Here is a 23,306-nt window from a genome sequence, read left to right on the forward strand (position 1 = left end):
GACCATTGATTACAGTATGTATTCACTGAGGGTACACACTGATTGCAGTATGTATTCACTGAGGGTACCCATTGATTACAGTATGTATTCACTGAGGGTACCCATTGATTACAGTATGTATTCACTGAGGGTACCATTGATTACAGTATGTATTCACTGAGGGTACCCATTGATTACAGTATGTATTCACTGAGGGTACCCATTGATTACAGTATGTATTCACTGAGGGTACCCATTGATTACAGTATGTATTCACTGAGGGTACCCATTGATTACAGTATGTATTCACTGAGGGTACCCATTGATTACAGTATGTATTCACTGAGGGTACCCATTGATTACAGTATGTATTCACTGAGGGTACCCATTGATTACAGTATGTATTCACTGAGGGTACCCATTGATTACAGTATGTATTCACTGAGGGTACCCATTGATTACAGTATGTATTCACTGAGGGTACCCATTGATTACAGTATGTATTCACTGGGGTACCCATTGATTACAGTATGTATTCACTGGGGTACCCATTGATTACAGTATGTATTCACTGGGGGTACCCATTGATTACAGTATGTATTCACTGAGGGTACCCATTGATTACAGTATGTATTCACTGAGGGTACCCATTGATTACAGTATGTATTCACTGGGGTACCCATTGATTACAGTATGTATTCACTGAGGGTACCCATTGATTACAGTATGTATTCACTGAGGGTACCCATTGATTACAGTATGTATTCACTGGGGTACCCATTGATTACAGTATGTATTCACTGAGGGTACCCATTGATTACAATATGTATTCACTGGGGGTACCCATTGATTACAGTATGTATTCACTGAGGGTACCCATTGATTACAGTATGTATTCACTGAGGGTACCCATTGATTACAATATGTATTCACTGGGGTACCCATTGATTACAGTATGTATTCACTGGGGTACCCATTGATTACAATATGTATTCACTGAGGGTACCCATTGATTACAGTATGTATTCACTGAGGGTACCCATTGATTACAATATGTATTCACTGGGGTACCCATTGATTACAGTATGTATTCACTGGGGGTACCCATTGATTACAGTATGTATTCACTGAGGGTACCCATTGATTACAGTATGTATTCACTGGGGTACCCATTGATTACAGTATGTATTCACTGAGGGTACCCATTGATTACAGTATGTATTCACTGAGGGTACCCATTGATTACAGTATGTATTCACTGAGGGTACCCATTGATTACAGTATGTATTCACTGGGGGTACCCATTGATTACAATATGTATTCACTGGGGTACCCATTGATTACAATATGTATTCACTGGGGGTACCCATTGATTACAATATGTATTCACTGGGGGTACCCATTGATTACAATATGTATTCACTGGGGTACCCATTAATTACAGTATGTATTCACTGGGGTACCCATTGATTACAATATGTATTCACTGAGGGTACCCATTAATTACAGTATGTATTCACTGAGGGTACACACTGATTACAGTATGTATTCACTGAGGGTACACACTGATTACAGTATGTATTCACTGAGGGTACCCATTGATTACAGTATGTATTCACTGAGGGTACCCATTGATTACAGTATGTATTCACTGGGGGTACCCATTGATTACAGTATGTATTCACTGGGGTACCCATTGATTACAGTATGTATTCACTGGGGTACCCATTGATTACAGTATGTATTCACTGGGGTACCCATTGATTACAGTATGTATTCACTGAGGGTACCCATTGATTACAGTATGTATTCACTGGGGGTACCCATTGATTACAGTATGTATTCACTGAGGGTACCCATTGATTACAGTATGTATTCACTGAGGGTACCCATTGATTACAGTATGTATTCACTGAGAGTACCCATTGATTACAGTATGTATTCACTGAGGGTACCCATTGATTACAGTATGTATTCACTGAGGGTACCCATTGATTACAGTATGTATTCACTGAGGGTACCCATTGATTACAGTATGTATTCACTGAGGGTACCCATTGATTACAGTATGTATTCACTGAGGGTACCCATTGATTACAATATGTATTCACTGAGGGTACCCATTGATTACAGTATGTATTCACTGAGGGTACCCATTGATTACAATATGTATTCACTGAGGGTACCCATTGATTACAGTATGTATTCACTGAGGGTACCCATTGATTACAGTATGTATTCACTGAGGGTACCCATTGATTACAATATGTATTCACTGAGGGTACCCATTGATTACAGTATGTATTCACTGGGGGTACCCATTGATTACAATATGTATTCACTGAGGGTACCCATTGATTACAGTATGTATTCACTGGGGGTACCCATTGATTACAGTATGTATTCACTGAGGGTACCCATTGATTACAGTATGTATTCACGGAGGGTACCCATTGATTACAGTATGTATTCACTGAGGGTACCCATTGATTACAGTATGTATTCACTGAGGGTACCCATTGATTACAGTATGTATTCACTGAGGGTACCCATTGATTACAGTATGTATTCACTGAGGGTACCCATTGATTACAGTATGTATTCACTGAGGGTACCCATTGATTACAGTATGTATTCACTGAGGGTACCCATTGATTACAATATGTATTCACTGGGGGTACCCATTGATTACAGTATGTATTCACTGAGGGTACCCATTGATTACAATATGTATTCACTGAGGGTACCCATTGATTACAGTATGTATTCACTGGGGGTACCCATTGATTACAATATGTATTCACTGGGGGTACCCATTGATTACAGTATGTATTCACTGAGGGTACCCATTGATTACAATATGTATTCACTGGGGGTACCCATTGATTACAGTATGTATTCACTGAGGGTACCCATTGATTACAGTATGTATTCACTGAGGGTACCCATTGATTACAATATGTATTCACTGGGGGTACCCATTGATTACAGTATGTATTCACTGAGGGTACCCATTGATTACAATATGTATTCACTGAGGGTACCCATTGATTACAGTATGTATTCACTGAGGGTACCCATTGATTACAGTATGTATTCACTGAGGGTACCCATTGATTACAGTATGTATTCACTGAGGGTACCCATTGATTACAATATGTATTCACTGGGGGTACCCATTGATTACAATATGTATTCACTGAGGGTACCCATTGATTACAATATGTATTCACTGGGGGTACCCATTGATTACAGTATGTATTCACTGAGGGTACCCATTGATTACAGTATGTATTCACTGAGGGTACCCATTGATTACAATATGTATTCAACGAATGGATCCAAATTCCACCACACTCCCAAGTATCAATCCTAAGTTTCCCTGCTGAATAAATACAGGTGCCCAACATTGATGTGCAATACTCTAAATCCTAGCCGGGTACTCGACATTGCACTGGGTTCAAATTCAGCCTAAACTAATGGGAAGAGGACATAGCATGCAAATCCATCTCTGTCACTATATGGGTATCGAGCATAATTTGCCTTCATTCAGTATTTGGTATAAAAATTCTACTTGCTTCTTACTAAAACAGGAGGTGACCATCAGTCAGCGTTACACTGTCTGTCACTCACCTTCCATCCGTGTAAGGCTTTGCACAGCACCACTTGCTGAAAATGCACATCTGCACACATCTGCTTCCTCCACTTCTCACGCTTTTTCTGCATGTACTGGAAAGTGTAAAAAAAATAGTATTTACTCACTGGTGTTAAATTCATCAATTCCACCACTGTAAATCTCGGTTGGACAACTAAAACTTTCAGTCTTATGCTCCAATTATTTTAAATTGACCAATAATTTAACCTCATCCCTTCTTATTTCTTTCGTTTCTCCTTTCCTGAGGGTACTAACTCTTGCTCGGGTATCATGCCACAGACATTGGGGTCTTCCTGTAGCCCATCATATGCAAGCCCAGACTGGGAGTGACAACAGGCTACTTAACTGCAGCAGCAACTCAAACGAGGTGGATCCAGTCCTGATTCAATGTCTACTTGACCACTTTTCCAGCAGGACAGCAATTCGGAGTGGGAACCCTGGCTGATTCTTCTTCTCCCCAAATGATGCGCTCCAGGCGCTAACTCAGCAAAGCTCCACCGGTGTGTCAATGTGGCACTTCATTTCCCGCATCTACTATCTTTGTGACCCAAGGGCAGATTTTGGGTCCCTGGTCACTAGAATCTAGACAGAGATTCCCCTAAATCCATTTCACATGTGACCCTTAGAGCCAAAAGATGATTTCAACCCAGGTCCAAAGTGAAAGGGCATCGCATGCAAACCCACTGAGCCTCCTGCCCCCAATTAATTACCATGCAATCCCCAAACTGTTCTTTCACCTGCACGCTGGCCCTGCTTCTTGCTCAATTATGCTATTAGAGCCAACTTGGATTGGTGCCAGAGTGAAGCAAAGATAACTGCTTTAGACCTGCACTGAAGGTTGCGCTAGAATTGACAAAGTCATCAGCGTGCCGGTCAGAGACGTTCAATGCTCTGGTCACAGAGGTAGACAGGCAGTGGATGTGGGAGGCACAGAAAGATCAGCTGTCAATGACAGCGGAAAAAAACTGCTAGGGGTGGAGCAGAAAGAGAAGGGAAGAGATTGACAAAAAATATCTGGTTCTGTCTATTGTCACTTGAAACATGTGGCGTTTAATGTATGTGGAGTTTGAACAGCCAGTTCGAGTCAGAAATCTTGTACCAGGCCTACTCCAATACAATGCTGCAAATGTTGGCTGTTACAGGCTTGATAGAAGTATAATTCAAACTAAACAGTGCTGTTGATTAATTTTTTTTAAACTATTTTCTATTTGACTAATAATTCCTTTTAAAATTTAAACTGAATAAAATGTAGTAGATTTTGGTTGTTGGTCTTCGTACATAACTACAGTACACCTTTGTAAAAACTTCCCACTCAGTGAATTCAGCGGGTGATCAAATATTTCTGAATGAGGTTCGTTATTCCAAACATGGATGTGTAGGCACTGGGATCCATTCGATTTCATTTCATTCCGGTTTGATTGCTATTTCTCGTCACGCACCTAACTGAAGCAGAAGTTCAACAGTGTCAGCTGTGGCTCAGTGGGTAGCACTCTCGCCTCCGAGTCCGAAGGTTGTGGGTTCAAGTCCCACTCCAGTGACGTGAGCACTGCTGAGGGAGTGCTGCTCTGTCAGAGGTGCCGTCTTTTGGATGAGACAGGGCCTCGGTTTAAAGGAGTTATTCCCGGTATCCTGGCCAATATTTATCCCTCAATCAACATCACAAAAACAGATTATCTGGTCATCATCACATTGCTGTTTGTGGGAGCTTGCTGTGCACAAATTGGCTGCCACGTTTCCTCTACTCCAAAAGTACTTCATTGGCTGTAAAGTGCTTTGGGACGTCTGGTGGTCATGAAAAGCGCCGTATAAATGCAAGTCTTTCTTTTCTTTCAATTCCTTACCAGGCACCAAGCACTCCAGGTCTCACGCAAGCGACACTTGTACCAGTGTCTTACTGCTCGCATCTCATGGTCTCGTCTGGGGTAGAGACAGGAAACACAAAGGATGCAAGAATTACATTTGTATCAAACTCTGGTCTCCAGCTGCCTAAAATGAGACTTGAACACATTTGAAACTTATATACAAATTAGACATTACCATGGTCAGGAGGTTTGATTCACAAGCAGCAGTCACGTGATTTATTTACTGTATTGCTATCAACACAGTATAAGGCAGCTTAAAATGACACTTCAATATTGTGCGATACTCAAGCACCTCAGGCTGTTCCCACCAATACTACCACCAGCGACAAACTTGTACCCATGAGTACTTCACCCGGGTGCTATTTTTTTTAATTGAGGCTGTGGAATGCACTTCCAGAGTTAGCGATTGAAGCAGAGAGCATGTCAACATTTAAGAATACAGAAAACTCTCGATTTACCGGCACCTAAATAACCGGAAATCTCTGTTAACCGGCAAAATTCAGGAGTAGGTTCAGGTAAGTTTTACTTCATATTAGTGGCCGTTCCTGGATCTGTGGCTGTGTAACCGGGGTTCCTGCACCTGTTGCTAAGCAACAGGGACGCCTGGATCTTGTGGCCGGGGTTCCTGCACCTGTTGCTAAGCAACAGGGAAGTCTGCGTCTGTTGCTGTGTACGGAGCTCTCGTACCTTTTTCTATACCTCTCTGTAATCTGGACTTTTTGATAAACCGGCACCACGCCGGTGCCAGATAATAAAGAGTTTCCTGTAGTTAGATAGGTGGGTGAAGGAAAGGGATATGGGAACAGGGCAGGCACATGGGATTAGGATTACTGCTCATGTGGAATATAAACACCAACACTGACTGGTTGGGTCCAACACCGTGTTTCCCTGTTGTAGTTCTATGTACAGGAAACTTTGAGATATCCGGCACCGACGGGACCGAGCTGTTGCCGTTCCCTCAAAACTGCCGGACAAACCAGCGCTAATGTTAAAACATACGGAAGCTTTAGAGCTCCGTATCTAGCAACAAACCCTGTTGCTTAGCTTCTAAACAGTCGGCCGTAGCTTGCAAGCGTCTCTGTAGCTAAGCAACAGCTTTAGCTAGACCTTGCAGAGCCTGACTGGTGAAAAAAAAGCAACGAAAAGAAAAAGAACTTACTGAACCGACTCCTGAATTTTGCCGGTGGCTCGAGCATTCCGGACAGTTAACCTCCGGATAAACCAAAGTTTCCTGTAATACACAATATTCTCTCCAGATACAGCCCAAAATTTTGAGGGATTTAATTTTTAAATTGTACTGCTGGGTGAAAAGTTCTAGAGGTGACCAAGCTTTTGGACCCCTGTCCTAATATTTCCTTACGTGGCTCGGTGTCAAATTGTGTGTGATAACTATCCTGTGAAACGCCTTGGGACTTTTTACTACGTTAAAGGCGCTATATAAATGCAAGTTGTTTGTTATGTATACAAAAATTTGACCAGAAAATTGAACAATATCGGAGAACATGGTTCTCAGGTGGGATGGAGGGCAGAGGAGCTGTCCAACAGGGGCTTAAGGAAAAGGAAGAAATGTAGACGGAAGTAACAATAACAAAATTGCTCCATTAATGTTAACATGAACTGTTGGAGTTCCATCCTCTGGGTGCCATTAAGCAGCTATATCTTTATAAATCACATTTGCAAACAGCTGCTGGTTTTACGGTGTTTTCTCACCTTCTTTCTTGAAAGTACTGCTCACCCTGGAGTACAGTCTCCCAGGCCCAAACAGCCCTCCAGCACCTCACACAAGTGGCCATCCTTTACGCAAGAGCTTAGAAAGCAAGTGTCAGCAGGCTATTTGACCATGAGGGCATCACAGACTAGGTCAATCAACACGCTCGCGTGCTTTTCTACACTGGTTACCGAATAGTCTTTTAAAGGGGGAACCTTGGCTGACTGTACCACTCCTACCATCGACCCAGCTAATTTAACACAGAGTGAGCATCAAATCTGAGATCTTTGTGTGTGTCTCCGTGTTACACCACAAGATTCATTAGAGCCCAAATTTCAGCTTTGTCTGTCTGACTATGGAAACGTTAAGCAGAGGTAAAAACGGCCAGTGATTTCGTACCCTGCTTTCTGCTCTGCCACAGTCGCTCTCCAAAAGTGCATAGATTTAAGCAGCAGCTGGCGTCTCAAGTGATCTTCAGCCATGGCCTCCTTCTCCCTCTCCTCCATGCAGACGGCAGTCTGCTCACGCCAGCTCCACCAGTAATGTTGCAACATGCATCGAGCAGAATGAATCACAGCCTGCAGAAACAGAAATTTGCGCATCAATTCCCTCCCAATGAGGCAGCAGTTTACCAACATCCTACCAAGTAAAGCTGCAATAGCTGTATCACTGGAGTAAGACACCACCCCCCTCACAAACCTGTTTCACAGCTAATAAATTACTTGAACTGCAGTCACTGTAGAGAAACGGGGCAGCCAATTGTACACAGAAAGATCCCACAAACAGCAATGGGATTAATGACCAGATAATCTGTTCTACTGGTGTTGGTTGAGGGATAACTGGGAGAACTCCCCTGCTCTTAGTGCTGTATCCGAGGGGGCAGTTTAACGTCTAATTCAAAAGACAGTACCTCTGACAGTACAGCACTCCCTCAGTACTGCACTGGAGTGTCAGCCTATGTGTCCAAAACTATGGTCGGGACTTGAACCCACAGCCTTCTGATTCAGAGGCAAGAGAATGCTGCCCCCTCAGTTTAGTTATGGCCACAGTAAAACAGATTAACATCTCCCAGAGGGTGGTGGGGGTCTAGAACTCACTGCCTGAAAGGGTGGTAGAGGCAGAAACCCTAACCACATTTAAAAAGTACTTGGATATTGATGCGCCATCAATTACTCAAAAGACTGAAGTTGAGCGAGTAACAATCAGGCTTTTATTAACTAAAGAATGAAGGTCTTGTCTCGAGTGGTCGACCCGTCCAGAATACTAAGGGACTGGGAGGTAGTCACTTATATACCTGGAATAGTGGGAGGAGTCAGCCGAGGCATGTCCAGACCTGTACCTAGTGGAATACACATACAGACACAGACAGGTATGACAGTGGTTTACCACATTCACCCCTTGTTTAAAAATGAGTCCGGCGGGGTGAAGTGTATTTAAAAGTTCGTGTATTGGAGTCTCTCCGGAGGTCTTGTCTGCCGCTGTGATCGACGTGGCGACGGCAGGGGTGGTGGAGCTTCCGGCGTCGCGTCCCGTGTAGGCTGGGGCCCTGGAGTGTAGTCCTCATGGGTGACGGTCCAAGGCGAGCCGGCTGCTGGGGTTGGATATCGGGTCGTGGGGGGGGGTGGTAATGGGTAGTGGGTTACAGCGGTCCCCGAGGGTGCGAGGTCTCGTATGGAGACTGTGTCCTCCCGCCCGTCCGGGTACGCAATGTAAGCGTACTGGGGGTTGGCGTGGAGGAGGTCGACCCTCTCGACCAGGGGGTCCGTTTTATTGGCCCTCACGTGTCTTCTCAGTAGTACCGGCCCTGGGGACGTCAGCCATGGCGGTAACGATGTCCCCGATGTGGACTTCCTTGGGAAGACAAACATTTTCTCGTGAGGGGTGGCATTGGTGGCAGTGCAGAGAAGTGACCGAATCGAGTGGAGCGCATCGGGGAGCACCTCCTGCCAGCGGGAGGTCGGAAGGCCCCTAGACTTTAAGGCTAGTAGGGCAGCCTTCCAAACAGTTGCATTCTCTCTTTCCACCTGTCCGTTCCCCCGGGGGTTGTAACTGGTGGTCCTGCTTGTGGCAATACCCCTAGCGAGCAGGTACTGGCGGAGTTCGTCGCTCATAAACGATGAGCCCCGGTCGCTATGGATATAGCTGGGGAAACCGAACAGGGTGAAGAGGCTGTTCAGACATTTAATGACCGTGGCACTGGTCATGTCCGGGCAGGGGAAAGCGAACGGGAACCGGGAGTACTCGTCAATGATGTTGAGGAAGTACACATTGCGGTCGGAGGAGGGGAGAGGCCCTTTAAAATCGACGCTCAGGCGTTCGAAAGGGCGAGTGGCTTTTATCAGGTGGGCTCTGTCTGGTCTATAAAAGTGCGGTTTGCACTCAGCGCAGACTTGGCAGTTCTTGGTCATGGTCCTGACCTCCTCAATGGAGTAAGGCAGGTTGCGGGCCTTGATGAAGTGGAAGAACCTGGTGACCCCCGGGTGGCAGAGGTCATTGTGGAGGGCCCTCAGCCTATCGATCTGCGCGCTGGCGCAGGTGCCACGCGATAGGGCATCTGGGGGTTCATTGAGCTTCCCAGGCCGGTACAAGATCTCGTAATTGTAGGTGGAAAGTTCGATTCTCCACCTCAAGATCTTGTCATTTTTGATTTTGCCCCTCTGCTTGTTGTTGAACATAAAAGCAACTGAACGCTGGTCAGTGAGCAGGGTAAATCGTTTTCCGGCCAGGTAGTGCCTCCAATGACGCACAGCCTCCACGATAGCCTGGGCCTCCTTCTCGACCGCGGAGTGTCTGGTCTCCGGGCCCTGGAGGGTTCGTGAGAAGAATGCCACAGGTCTCCCCGCCTGATTAAGGGTGGCGGCCAGAGCGAAGTCGGACGCATCGCTTTCCACCTGGAAGGGGATGGATTCGTCCACTGCGTGCATGGTGGCTTTGGCAATGTCTTCCTTGATACGGTGGAAGGCTAAGCGGGCCTCTGCCGTCACGGGAAAAGAGGTGGACTTGATCAGCGGACGGGCTTTGTCTGCATAGTAGGGGACCCACTGAGCGTAGTAGGAAAAAAACCCTAGGCACCTCTTCAGAGCTTTTAGGCAGTGGGGCAGTGGGAGTTCCATAAGGGGACGCATCCGGTCCGGGTCGGGACCGATGACCCCGTGTTCTACAACACAGCCAAGGATGGCGAGGCGGTCTGTGCGGAATATGCACTTCTCCTTGTTATATGTCAGGTTCAGGAGTTGGGCGGTGCGGAGGAATTTCTCGAGGTTTGCGTCATGGTCCTGCAAGTCATGGCCGCAGATGGTCACATTATCTAGGTAAGGGAAAGTGGCCTGCAGCTCGTTTTGATCGACCATCCGGTCCATCTCCCTTTGGAAGACGGAGACCCCGTTGGTAACGCCGAAGGGAACCCTAAGGAAGTGATAGAGGCGGCCGTTTGCCTCAAAAGCAGTATACTGGCGGTCTTCAGGGCTGATGGGGAGCTGGTGGTACGCTGATTTCAGGTCAATGGTCGAAAAGACGCGGTACTGCGCGATCTGGTTGACCATGTCAGCTATGCGGGGGAGTGGGTAGGCGTCCAGCAGGGTGTAGCGGTTTATTGTTTGGCTGTAGTCGATGACCAGGCGTTGTTTCTCGCCGGTCTTAACGACTACAACCTGGGCTCGCCAGGGGCTGGAGCTGCCCTCAATAATCCCCTCCTTCAGGAGCCGTTCCACTTCGGTTTTGATGAAAACCCTGTCCCCGGCACTGTATCGCCTGCTCTTTGTGGCGATGGGCTTACAGTCAGGGGTGAGGTTAGCAAACAGTGGGGGGGGTGGGACTCTGAGTGTGGAGAGGTTGCATCTAGTGCGCGGCGGGCAATTTGGAGGCTGCTGGCTGCGGACTGTGAGTGGGGGGAGGGGGCCACCGTACGCCATCGTAACGCTTTTGAGGTGGCACTGGAAATCCAACCCCAGTAGAACGGCAGCGCAGAGGTCGGGCAGGACCAGGAGTTTAAAATTATTGAACACAGTCCCGTCTACTACTAGTGTCACCACGCAGTAGCCGCCAATGTCCGCTGACTGGGACTCGGAGGCCATAGAAATCCGCTGGTGCGCAGGCAGGACTGGGAGAGAGCAACGCCGCACCGTGTCGGGGTGGATGAAGCTCTCTGTGCTCCCGGAGTCAAAAAGGCAGTTTATTGCATGGCCGTTTACCTTAACGTCCATTTTGGACCGAGCTAACTGGTGCGGTCTCGTTTGGTCCAGCGTCACAGAGGCCAGCGTAGGGGTCGGTGTGTCGCTGCGAGTATCAGATGGGTGGGGGTTGGCGGTCTGCTGCGTCCCGGCTGGTGTCCAAGATGGCGGCGCCCATGATTCCCATGTGGCTGGAGTCGTCCAAGATGGCTGCTGCTGCGGTGGTTCGCACATGGCTGGGGAGGCCCAAGATGGCGGCTCGCACGGCCCACACGCGGCGCTGCTGGCGTTCGGGGTGGCTTTGGCCTTGCAGACGCTGGCGTAGTGTCCCTTTTTCCCGCAGCCCGAGCAGGTTGCATTCTTCGCCGGGCAGCGCGCTCTGGGGTGTTTGGCCTGGCCACAGAAGTAGCATTTCTGGCCTTGGGATACTGCTGTCTGGCTTTGAGACACTGCTGCGGTAGTTGGGCCGTTGTTGGGCTGTGGCTGGGGTGGCACGGTGCTATGGGGCTGTCCTACCGTGTCCCAGGTTGTCGTTCCCCGCGGCGTCCACGGTGCAGAGGAGTAGGCATCCATGCCCCGGAAGGCTGCGTCCAGCGTTAGTGCGATGTCGGAGGCTTTGTCGAGGGTGAGGTCACTCTGCTCCAGCAGTCGCTGTCGGGTGTAGTTGGACCTGTGGCCCGCTACGAAGGCATCCCGGATCAGTTCCTCCGTGTACTTAGCGGGCGTTACCGCCTTACACCCACAGGCCCGGCCAAGCACGGACAGTGCTTGGAGGTATTCCTCAGTCGATTCCCCAGGTTGTTGCTTGCGACTCCCCAGAAGGTGCCGAGCGTATACTTCGTTCACAGGGCGCGTGTACTGGGTCTTGAGGAGCTGGAGGGCGGCTGTGTACGAGGTCGCATCCCGGATGACTGAGTACACTCGGTGGTTCACCTTGGAGATCAGGACAGACAGTTTGTCCGCATCCGTTTCGACCGCAGTGGAGGCAGTCAGGAATGTCTCGAAGCACGTAAGCCAGTGAGCAAACTTGGTGGAAGCGTCCGCTTCCCGACTGTCCAGGTCCAGGCATGCTGGTGTGAGGATCTTCTCCATTATAAAAAATTTAGTTAATAAAATTGATGCGCCATCAATTACTCAAAAGACTGAAGTTGAGCGAGTAACAATCAGGCTTTTATTAACTAAAGAATGAAGGTCTTGTCTCGAGTGGTCGACCCGTCCAGAATACTAAGGGACTGGGAGGTAGTCACTTATATACCTGGAATAGTGGGAGGAGTCAGCCGAGGCATGTCCAGACCTGTACCTAGTGGAATACACATACAGACACAGACAGGTATGACAGTGGTTTACCACAGATATGCACGCTATAATTCTATTTCCCCAGACTGACTTGACAACAAAACATTTCCACAGAACAGATTAATCCAAGAGTTTATTTTGTTACCCTCAGTTATGATCGACTGTTGAAAGGATGCAAGTTATATTTACCAATCTTTCTGCCATTCGATTCTCACGCTGATGATCCATCTTCTCCCACCAAGTGCAAAAGGCCAGTCTCTGCACCATCTCTCTGTGAGGACAGAAGGTTAGATGCTACAGTATATGATAACTGACAGTCATACAGTTGAAAGTGCATGCTTTGCTGGGTATGTGGGGTAGGTACCTGGAGAGTACCAAGCAATTCTGATCAATCTTTTTACCACGGTGATCATGTGTATTGGAGCTCTGACTCAAATCAAATGTTTAAACACCTAGACCCCTAAATGACACATGGGACAGTGAATCAGGGTCCTAAAGACATTCCATGATGGTAAGGCAGCAATCAGACTCGATTCCAATTGATTTTTATATTGCCTCTTCTCCTGGGTAATTGGGGAGTACAACAATTAAGGGTCAAGAGGATATCTAGACAGATAGATAATGTTTAAGAGGTGCCTTTTTTTAGTAACATAGGAACAGGAATAGGCAATTCAGCTCCTCGAGCCTGTTCCACCATTCAATCAGATCATGGCTGATCTGTATCTCAACTCCACCCACCCGCCTTGGTTCCATAACCCTGAATAGAAACATAGAAGATAGGAGCAGGAGTAGGCCATTCGGCCCTTCGAGCCTGCTCCGCCATTCAATGAGATCATGGCTGATCATCCAAATTCAGTACCCTGTCCCTGCCTTCTCCCCATATCCCTTGATCCCTTTAGCCTTAAGAAATATATCTAACTCCTTCTTGAATATATTTAATGAACTGGCCTCCACCGCCCTCTGTGGCAGAGAATTCCACAGGTTCACCACTCTCTGGGTGAAGAAATTCCTCCTCATTTCAGTCCTAAATGGCTTACCCCTTATCCTTAGACTATGACCCCTGGTTCTGGACTCCCCGGCCATCAGAAACATCTTTTCTGCATCTAGTCTGTCCAGACCTGACAGAATTTTATAGGTTTCGATGAGATCCCCTCTCAATCTTCTAAACTCCAGTGAGTACAAGCCCAATTGACACAATCTCTCCTCATACGTCATTCCTGCCATCCCAGGTGTCAGCCTGGTGAATCTTCGCTGCACTCCCTCCATGGCAAGAACGTCCTTCCTCAGGTAAGGTGACCAAAACTGCACACAGTACTCAAGGTGCGGTCTCACCAAGGCCCTGTACAACTGCAGCAAGACATCCTTGTTCTTGTACTCGAACCCTCTTGCTACGAAGGCCAACATACCATTTGCCTTCTTAACCGCCTGCTGCACCTGCATGCTTACAGCAACTGGTGCACAAGGACACCCAGGTCTCTTTGCACTTCCCCTTCTCCCAATCTATTGCCATTCAAATAATAATCTGCCTTCCTGTTTTTGCCACCAAAGTGGATAACCTCACATTTATCCACATTATAGTGCATTTGCCATGTTTCTGCCCAATCACCCAACCTGTCCAAATCATACTGGAGTTTCATGACATCCTCCTCACAGCATACCCTCCCACCCAGCTTTGTGTCGTCTGCAAATTTGGAGATATTACATCCAATTCACTCGTCCAGATCATTAATATATATTGTGAACAGCTGGGGTCCTCGGACCGATCCTTGCGTTACCCCACTAGTCACTGCCTGCCACTCGGAAAACGACCCGTTTATTCCAACTCTTTGCTTTCTGTCTGCCAACCAGTTCTCTATCCAAGTCAATACCTTGCCCCCAATCCCATGTGTCTTAATTTTGCACGCTAACCTCTTATGCGGAACCTTATCGAAAGCCTTCTGAAAGTCCAAATACACCACATCCACTGGTTCTCCTTTATCTATTTTACCAGTTACATCCTCAAAAAATTCCAGTAGATTAGTCAAGCATGATTTACCTTTTGTAAATCCATGTTGACTTTGTCCGATCCTGTCACTGCTTTCCAAGTGCTCTGCTATTACATCTTTTATAATGGACTCTAGCATTTCCCCCACTACCAATGTCAGGCTTACCGGTCTATAATTCCCCGCTTTTTCTCTGCCACCTTTTTTGAATAGTGGGGTAACATTAGCTACCCTCCAATCCATGGGTACTGTTCCAGAGTCTATCGAGTTCTGGAAGATGACCAGCAATGCATCTACTATTTCTAGGGCCACTTCCTTAAGTACCCTGGGATGTAGATTATCAGGCCCTGGGGATTTATCGGCCTTCAGTCCCATCAATTTTCTTAACACCATTTCCCTACAAATACTGATTTCTTTCAGTTCCACCCTTTCATCAGACCCTATATTCCGCGGTATTTCTGGGAGGTTATTTATGTCCTCCTTTGTGAAGACAGAACCAAAATATGTATTTAGTTGGTCTGCCATTTCTTTGCTCCCCATTATAAATTCCCCCGATTCTGACTGCAAGGGACCTACGCTTGACTTCACCAATCTTTTCCTCTTTACATATCTATAAAAGCTTTTACAGTCAGTTTTTATGTTCCCTGCAAGCTTACTCTCATATTCTATTTTCCCTTTCTTAATTAATCCCTTTGTCCTCCTTTGTTGAATCCTAAACTGCTCCCAATCCTCAGGATTATTGCTTTTTCTGGCCAATTTGTATGTCCTCTCCTTGGATCTTATGCTATCCCTAATTTCCCTTGTTAGCCACGGTTGAGTCACCTTTTTTGTTTTATTTTTATGCCAAATTGGGATGAACAACTTCTGTAGTTCATCCATTCGGTCTTCGAATGTTTGCCATTGCCTATCCACCGTCAACCCTTTGAGTGCCATTCCCCAATCAATCCTACCCAACTCGCTCCTCAGACCATCGTAGTTTCCTTTATTTAAATTGAGGACCCTAGTCTCTGAGTCAACTACTTCATTCTCCATCTTAATGAAGAATTCGATCATATTATGATCGCTCCGACCCAAGGGGCCTCGTACAACAAGGTTGCTAATTAATCCTTTCTCGTTACATAATACCCAGTCTAAGATGGCCTGATCTCTGGTTGGTTCCTCGACATATTGGTCCAGGAAACCATCCCGTAAACACTCCAGGAATTCCTCCTCCACAGTATTGTTACTAATTTGACTAGCCCAATCTATATGTAGATTAAAGCCCTTACCTAACAAAAATCTATCAATCTCAGTTTTAACATTTTCAAATGACCCCCAGCCGCAACAAGTTTTTGGAGAGAGTGTTCCAGATTTACACGACCTTGTGTGTGAAGAAGCGTTTCCTGATATCCCCCCTGAATGGCCTAGTTCTAATTTTGAAGTTATACTCCCTTGTTCTGGACTCCGCCACCATCCACAAATACTTTGTCTCCCTGCTCCCTCGGCCAAGGCCTATCTCTGCCCAGCAGGACCTGGTGCCTTCAGGAGTGGAGAGGGGAGGGGGCTGGGCAAAGCTGGGAAAAAAAGCTGTTCTACACACTCAGCGCTTGGACAGTACCTGTGAAACACCCACGCAGTCTCTTTCAGCTGATTCAGGTGTTTCTTCTCATTGACAAACACCCTCCACCTCTTTAGGTACAAAGGCAACATCGTCCTACTGTAGTGAGTGTTAGCCTTCTTATCCTGAACCTGAAAAAAAAAGCCCAGGTAACTGCACTGAACAGAGAAGAAGTGCGCAGTCTCCAACAAAGAGCTCAGCATAAACAGAAAACATACGAGCAAAGATGATTAAGGGGAGATTTAATAGGTGTGTTCAAAATTATGATGGGTTTTGATAAAGTAGACAGGGAGAAACTGTTTCCACTAGTAGGAGGGTAGGTAACCAGAGGACACAGTTTTAGCTAATGAGCAAAAAGATCCAAGGGGAGATGAGGAGAATTCTTTTACACAGCGAGTTATGATGATCTGGAATGCACTGCCTGAAAGGGTGGTGGAAGACGGTTCAGTAGTTACTTTCAAAAAGGAAGTGGCTATCTAGTTCAAAAGAAACATTTTGCAGGGCTATAGGAAAAGAGCAAGGAAGTGAGACTAATTCACTAGCTCTTTCGAAGAACCAGCACAGACCTGATGGGCCGAATGGCTCCTTCTATGATTCTATGAAAACTCCAGTGGTGGAGAGCTTTGGGAACCATAGATCCAAAGTCAGCTGTCCCTCCCAAGCATGCTGCACTTACCACATGTCATGTGTCCAATACTGTACCCAAAACATTACTTTCTGAAATAAAGCTAACTTGCATTTGAATGAATTAACACTATCTACTTCCACCATCTCCCTCGGGAGCCTGTTCCATAAATATCAAGCTCCACTCCAGGAGTTGAGCACGTAATCTAGGCTAACACTTCAGTACAGTACTGAGTGAGTGCTGCATCACCACAGATGCGGTCTTTCGGGTGAGATGTTAAAGCAATGCCCTGTCTACCTATACGGGTGAACTTAAAAGATCTCATGGAACTATTAGAAAAGCAGAGGTGTTCTCACAATGTCATGGCCAATAACCAATATAGATATCTCATGGCTGTTCGTGAAACGTTGCCATGGGCAGATTGGCTCCCACATTTGCTTACAGTGAGTGCACTTCAAAAGTAATTAATTGGCTGCGAAGTGCTTTGGGATGTCTTCTGAATGTGAATTCGGGTTTTTTTTTTCTTTTCTCTTCAACTCCTGTTAGTGCACAGATCACGTGCTGGGAAATTCTGCAAACTGTGCATGTTCAGAATGCACTGATGTGATTGAAAGCACTCTCTTGATTATTGTGGGGTTAAAAAAAATCTAATCAAAGGCCAGGTTGAGGCTTTGAAGTAAAATCTAATGAAGATATTGAAAGACACAAAAAGACAATTTAACAGGTCAATTTAACTATATTATCGTGAGTGTGTGTATTTTTTTTTTAGTTTTGTTCAAAGCCTCATTTGAGACATTGTAAATTTCAATTACTGAGAAAAAATGTCAGACAACATTTTTTTGAAAAAGCATTATAAGTGATTTGATCGATCCATCAACAGTGAAAGTTGACATAGCATGGAAATGTTGACAGAAAAGTATGGCCAGAAATTGAGACAAAAGGAAGCAAGGTCGATGGATAGGGGGAGCATGGCCAATGCAAATTATTAACCCTAAATCAGGTTAATTCGATAACTAAATCTTTGGCTTAAGTAACTTTATGCAGCAGAGACAATGAATACAGTGGAAATGGTGCAATTCGTTAAAAGAGTAATACCATGAAAATACAGGCCATGCAGGATGTAACAAGTACTGGATGATTCATAAAACACACTGAAGTCTACGTGTATCATTTTGCTTATTGATCAACAGCAGCAGCCATGTCACAAAGCACGTACAAAGTACGGTCACCCAGGAGCTCCTGGTTTCCAGTACTGTCAATTATTAAACAACAGTAAAACAATCCAGGACTGTTCAGGTCGTCAGATTAACAACTTAGTCAGGTAATTAGAGACCTCGGGAGTAACTGAATAAATCAGCATTACACTGTGGACCAAGACACACTTTAGCAGCGTGACTCAGCAGGGACTCTCTTACAAGCTGAAAATTAATTACTTTTCACAACAATTACGAGTGACTTTACAAGTTGTCAAATTGCACTCGACAATGGAATGCAGCACTGCACTGAAATGGTCTACTACAGACACGTTTTAAAAATTAAAGATTTGAATTAAGGATCAGCCCAGTCTCTCATATGTATTTATTTAATTATTTAATAACAACTGCGCTCTTGTAGCATTGCAGGCCCAGGGAGTAGGGAGCAGAGCAGAGGTGGGCCTCGGCCCAGGGAGCAGGGCGCAGGGCAGAGGTGGGCCTTGGCCCAGGGAGCAGGGCAGAGGTGGGCCTTGGCCCAGGGAACAAGGAGCAGGGCAGAGGCGGGCCTCGGCCCAGGGAGCAGGGAGCAGGGCAGAGGTGGGCCTTGGCCCAGGGAGCAGGGAGCAGAGCAGAGGTGGGCCTTGGCCCAGGGAACAAGGAGCAGGGCAGAGGCGGGCCTCGGCCCAGGGAACAAGGAGCAGGGCAGAGGTGGGCCTCGGCCCAGGGAGTAGGGAGCAGGGCAGAGGTGGGCCTTGGCCCAGGGAGCAAGGAGCAGGGCAGAGGTGGGCCTTGGCCCAGGGAGCAAGGAGCAGGGCAGAGGTGGGCCTTGGCCCAGGGAACAAGGAGCAGGGCAGAGGTGGGCCTTGGCCCAGGGAGCAAGGAGCAGGGCAGAGGTGGGCCTTGGCCCAGGGAACAAGGAGCAGGGCAGAGGTGGGCCTTGGCCCAGGGAGCAAGGAGCAGGGCAGAGGTGGGCCTTGGCCCAGGGAGCAAGGAGCAGGGCAGAGGCGGGCCTTGGCCCAGGGAGCAAGGAGCAGGGCAGAGGTGGGCCTTGGCCCAGGGAGCAGGGCAGAGGTGGGCCTTGGCCCAGGGAGCAGGGAGCAGGGCAGAGGTGGGCCTCGGCCCAGGGAGCAAGGAGCTGGGCAGAGGTGGGCCTCGGCCCAGGGAACAAGGAGCAGAGCAGAGGTGGGCCTTGGAGCAGGGAGCAGAGCAGAGGTGGGCCTCGGCCCAGGGAACAAGGAGCAGGGCAGAGGTGGGCCTCGGCCCAGGGAGCAAGGAGCAGGGCAGAGGTGGTCCTTGGCCCAGGGAGCAGGGCAGAGGTGGGCCTTGGCCCAGGGAGCAGGGAGCAGGGCAGAGGTGGGCCTCGGCCCAGGGAGCAAGGAGCTGGGCAGAGGTGGGCCTCGGCCCAGGGAACAAGGAGCAGAGCAGAGGTGGGCCTTGGCCCAGGGAGCAGGGAGCAGAGCAGAGGTGGGCCTTCGCCCAGGGAACAAGGAGCAGGGCAGAGGTGGGCCTTGGCCCAGGGAGTAGGGAGCAGGGCCTCGGCCCAGGGAACAAGGAGCAGAGCAGAGGTGGGCCTTGGCCCAGGGAGCAGGGAGCAGAGCAGAGGTGGGCCTTCGCCCAGGGAACAAGGAGCAGGGCAGAGGTGGGCCTTGGCCCAGGGAGTAGGGAGCAGGGCAGAGGTGGGCCTCGGCCCAGGGAACAAGGAGCAGGGCAGAGGTGGGCCTCGGCCCAGGGAGCAAGGAGCTGGGCAGAGGTGGGCCTTGGCCCAGGGAACAAGGAGCAGGGCAGAGGCGGGCCTTGGCCCAGGGAACAAGGCAAAGGTGGGCCTTGGCCCAGGGAGCAAGGAGCAGGGCAGAGGTGGGCCTTGGCCCAGGGAGCAAGGAGCAGGGCAGAGGCGGGCCTTGGCCCAGGGAGCAAGGAGCAGGGCAGAGGTGGGCCTCGGCCCAGGGGGCAAGGAGCAGGGCAGAGGTGGGCCTTGGCCCAGGGCAGAGGTGGGCCTTGGCCCAGGGAGCAAGGAGCAGAGCAGAGGTGGGCCTCGGCCCAGGAAGCAGGGAGCAGGGCAGATTTAGGCCAAAGCCCATGGAGCAGGGAGTGAGCAGAGCAGTCTTAAAGAATGGGGCAGAAGTAGGCCTCGCGGGAGGTCCAGGCCCAGGGAACAGGGTGTCGCACAGAGGTAGGCCCAGAAGGTGGTGAAGTGAAAGGCACAGGCCCAGGAACTCTAGTGGGAGCAGGCCGAGACAGCAGGAAGTATTACAAAAGCAGGCCCAGCCCAGGCTCAGGGAGTCAGGAAGTGAGAGACATAGGCCCAGGAAATCTGGAGGAGACAGGATCAGGCAGCAGTGAGTGTGGCAGAAGCAGGCCAAAGCCCAGGCAGCATTGCCTGGGGCACAAGCAGGCCCATGCTTAGGGAAATAGCTTTTTGAATTGCTTTAAGTTGTTTAAATTCTCATTTCAAAACAATTGAAACTGTTAAAATTGTGCTTTTTTTTTTTTTTTAAAACAGGAAAGAATATTTTAATTGTGGGACTGAAATGTTAAACTTCCACTGAGTTACTTCAAAGCTGAAAATGAATAGCCTGAAGTTTTGTAGATGAAAGCTGGAGATTGAAGCTGGCTTCTTCGAATCTAAATGGCTCAATACCACACCGCACAGTGCATCAACCCGCTGAGCCATTGCAACTACTGTAGAGATTGATTCCAGAATTCTTGTTCAGGATCATGTCCCGATTCCTCACCTGATCCCACCTTTTCCCTTGAATGTGTTTTATCCAGCAGTGCAGAGATTTCCTCAGCAATACCTTCCTGGAACAGAAAGATACGCTGGTTTCAGTAAAGTCAGGAATATGAAGCCGGATTGTAGGATTGGGTCGTATTGGCATTTTGGAGGTAGTAAAGTAGAATTAGCAGAGGTGGTATTGCTTCTTACGCTGGTTAGTTCCATATAAAAAAGGAATTTGTTCTAAATTTTTCCATTGACCAAATTGCATTGTGAAGTCCCAGTACAGTAATTTATTAATACTGTAACTGTCACTTTGCTGTACCATATAATTACAGTGCCTCCAGGCTGCTTTGCCTATGCTACATTTATACTGCAGGGAGAGGCTGCCCATCCTGTTGCCCAGTTGGCAGCTGGAAACGGTGAGCATTTCCCAGAGACCCGTAGCTTCTACAATGGCTGAGGAAGGTGCACAGCCCAGCCCACTCTCTGTCCAGGGCAGGTTTGATCCAATCAGCTCCAGGCCAGAAAAAAATATACAAACATATAAAAACAGACAGACAGGAAATGACCGACTGATCCATCTAGCCTGTCCCACACACATGCGGTCTTGTGCATCACAATACAGATACTCCCTATCCACCTCCTGAAGCCATGTATTCTCCTGGGAGAGGCGAAATGCCAGATTACAAAACCCTGGTCAATTAGGGAAAAAGATATGGAAAATTCCTGATCCCCTTCAGCGATCAAAACCAGTCCAGGAGATCACGGTGGCCCTGATCAACGTTATACAGTATCTACCTCTTGTACGAGGTGATCTCCACCCCAGCCAGAAACAGGTCCAGCTCTGGCTTGAAGCAACTCGGTGTTCATCGTGCGAGCAGACAGCCTGTTCCAGAGGTCCCGGCTGTGTTGGCCTCTGATCCACCTTGTTTACATTACCGTCGGATGCATTGCCTGAAACCACCCCCTTCACCGTTCTGGGGTGCCCTTAGGGGATTGAGCACCACCTTGTTTACATTGTCTGTTTGCTGCCAATTTAGAAGCCGTCGTCAATACTAAACTGGCAATGTAATCGTGCAATTACCTAGCCCGTGATTCAGCAGGGTTCTATATCTGAGCAGATAGTTATCGAAGAGACAATCTGGTGTAAGCGTGGCGTTCATTTTCCAATGTGTGACACTTCGAAATGCGACAAACAATTTTCCCATGCCCCAATCACAGGACTTGATCTTATAGATTTCTGAGCCAAAATTCTGTGGAATGTTACAAGCAGCTTCAGGAGATCCAAGATAAGATGAGTGGGGTAGGGAGGAGTGCATCAGCCTTAGAACATAGAGGACCTTTTCACCTTCTCACGACCTCTGATTACACTTTCAGGAGAGAATCTAAAGGGTTAAAAATCCACGGAGTACAAGAATACCTGAAATGGTTTTGGGCTTGTCCAGTCAGTGCCCCAAGCTCAAGCTCCTCTTGCTGTTGCAAACAGAATTTCCACTGATCCCAGCATCTTCGCAGCATCTGTCAGAACAGGACAAATTTAGAGAGCAGAATTTCAGGCTCAGGTCCCAGTGCGGCTGTATTTATAGAACTGCACGGCTAAATGGGTCCAGGTGTGACGATGGGGTTTTAGTCACAAACACATTAGTCAGCCAGTTTTATTCGCAGGTTCATAGGAGTGCACTTGGCATTGTTTTCTTTCATCACCCATGGGCGCTGCTCATTTGCACAGAAACTCATTTTATTTGGGGGAAAGAGAATAGTTTGGGTTGTAAATTTTTTGATGGATGTAACAAAGGCCCCAATTTCTCTTTCCAAAGGAGCTGGGACTGAACAGTTGTGCTTCTGTCCCTCTCCTTGAAATAGTGCGTCTTGACACCACATCGTCCTCCCTCCAAGAACTGAACCACTGGAGAGGGGCAAGGTCAAAGGACAGGCTGCACTTGAACCTGAACTCAGACATACCAGAATCTGGTTCAAGTCCAGGGCCCAACTGTCTGAGCCAACAGGATGCCTAAATTATAACCGTTTCTGTGGGATTATGGATTTAGCTGCATTAAATGCAATTCATAGAATCATTCAATCATATAGCACAGAAGGAGGCCTTTCAGCCCATCGTACCTGTGCCGGCTCTTTGAAAGAGCTCTCCAATTAGTCCCACTGCCCTGCTCTTTCCCCATAGCCCTGCAAAGCTTTCCTTTTTAAGTAGAGATCCAATTCCCTTTTGAAAGTTACTATTGAATCCCCTTCCACCACCCTTTCAGGCAGTGCATTCCAGACCAAAACAACTCGTTGAGTAAAAAAAATTCTCCTCAGCTTCCCCTGGCTTTTTGGTTAATTATTTTAAATCCGTGTCCTCTGGTTACCAACCCTCCTGCCAGTGGAAACAGTTACTCCCTCTCAACTCTATCAAAATTCCTCAATTTTGAACACCAACTAGCACATGAGAAAATGGAGGCAAAAACACGTACACTGCAGTACATTACAGAGGTTATTCTGCATGTAAGTCAGGGACTTTTGGTCACCA

The 23,306-nt window shown here is 47.7% G+C and overlaps 1 protein-coding gene across 5 annotated transcripts in view; it reads right to left on the reverse strand.

Moving 5' to 3' along the window:
• The window catches only part of sfi1 (SFI1 centrin binding protein), a 166,049-nt gene that overhangs the window by 75,503 nt on the left and 67,240 nt on the right, over nucleotides 1-23,306 (reverse strand). For all 5 annotated transcript variants that reach the window (XM_085962021.1, XM_085962024.1, XM_085962020.1 and 2 more), the window contains exons 13-19: nucleotides 22,203-22,300; nucleotides 20,799-20,865; nucleotides 16,249-16,379; nucleotides 12,859-12,940; nucleotides 7,604-7,782; nucleotides 5,476-5,551; nucleotides 3,613-3,708 (exon numbers count right to left, since the gene is read on the reverse strand). In XM_085962021.1, the coding sequence (XP_085818147.1) occupies nucleotides 3,613-3,708; nucleotides 5,476-5,551; nucleotides 7,604-7,782; nucleotides 12,859-12,940; nucleotides 16,249-16,379; nucleotides 20,799-20,865; nucleotides 22,203-22,300 (729 nt within the window). The remainder of the gene's footprint in view (nucleotides 1-3,612; nucleotides 3,709-5,475; nucleotides 5,552-7,603; nucleotides 7,783-12,858; nucleotides 12,941-16,248; nucleotides 16,380-20,798; nucleotides 20,866-22,202; nucleotides 22,301-23,306) is intronic.

Source organism: Somniosus microcephalus, chromosome 19 (genome assembly GCF_052327205.1).
Source record: "Somniosus microcephalus isolate GS21.2 chromosome 19, FLI_Smic_1.0, whole genome shotgun sequence".
NCBI classification, from domain to species: domain Eukaryota; kingdom Metazoa; phylum Chordata; class Chondrichthyes; order Squaliformes; family Somniosidae; genus Somniosus; species Somniosus microcephalus.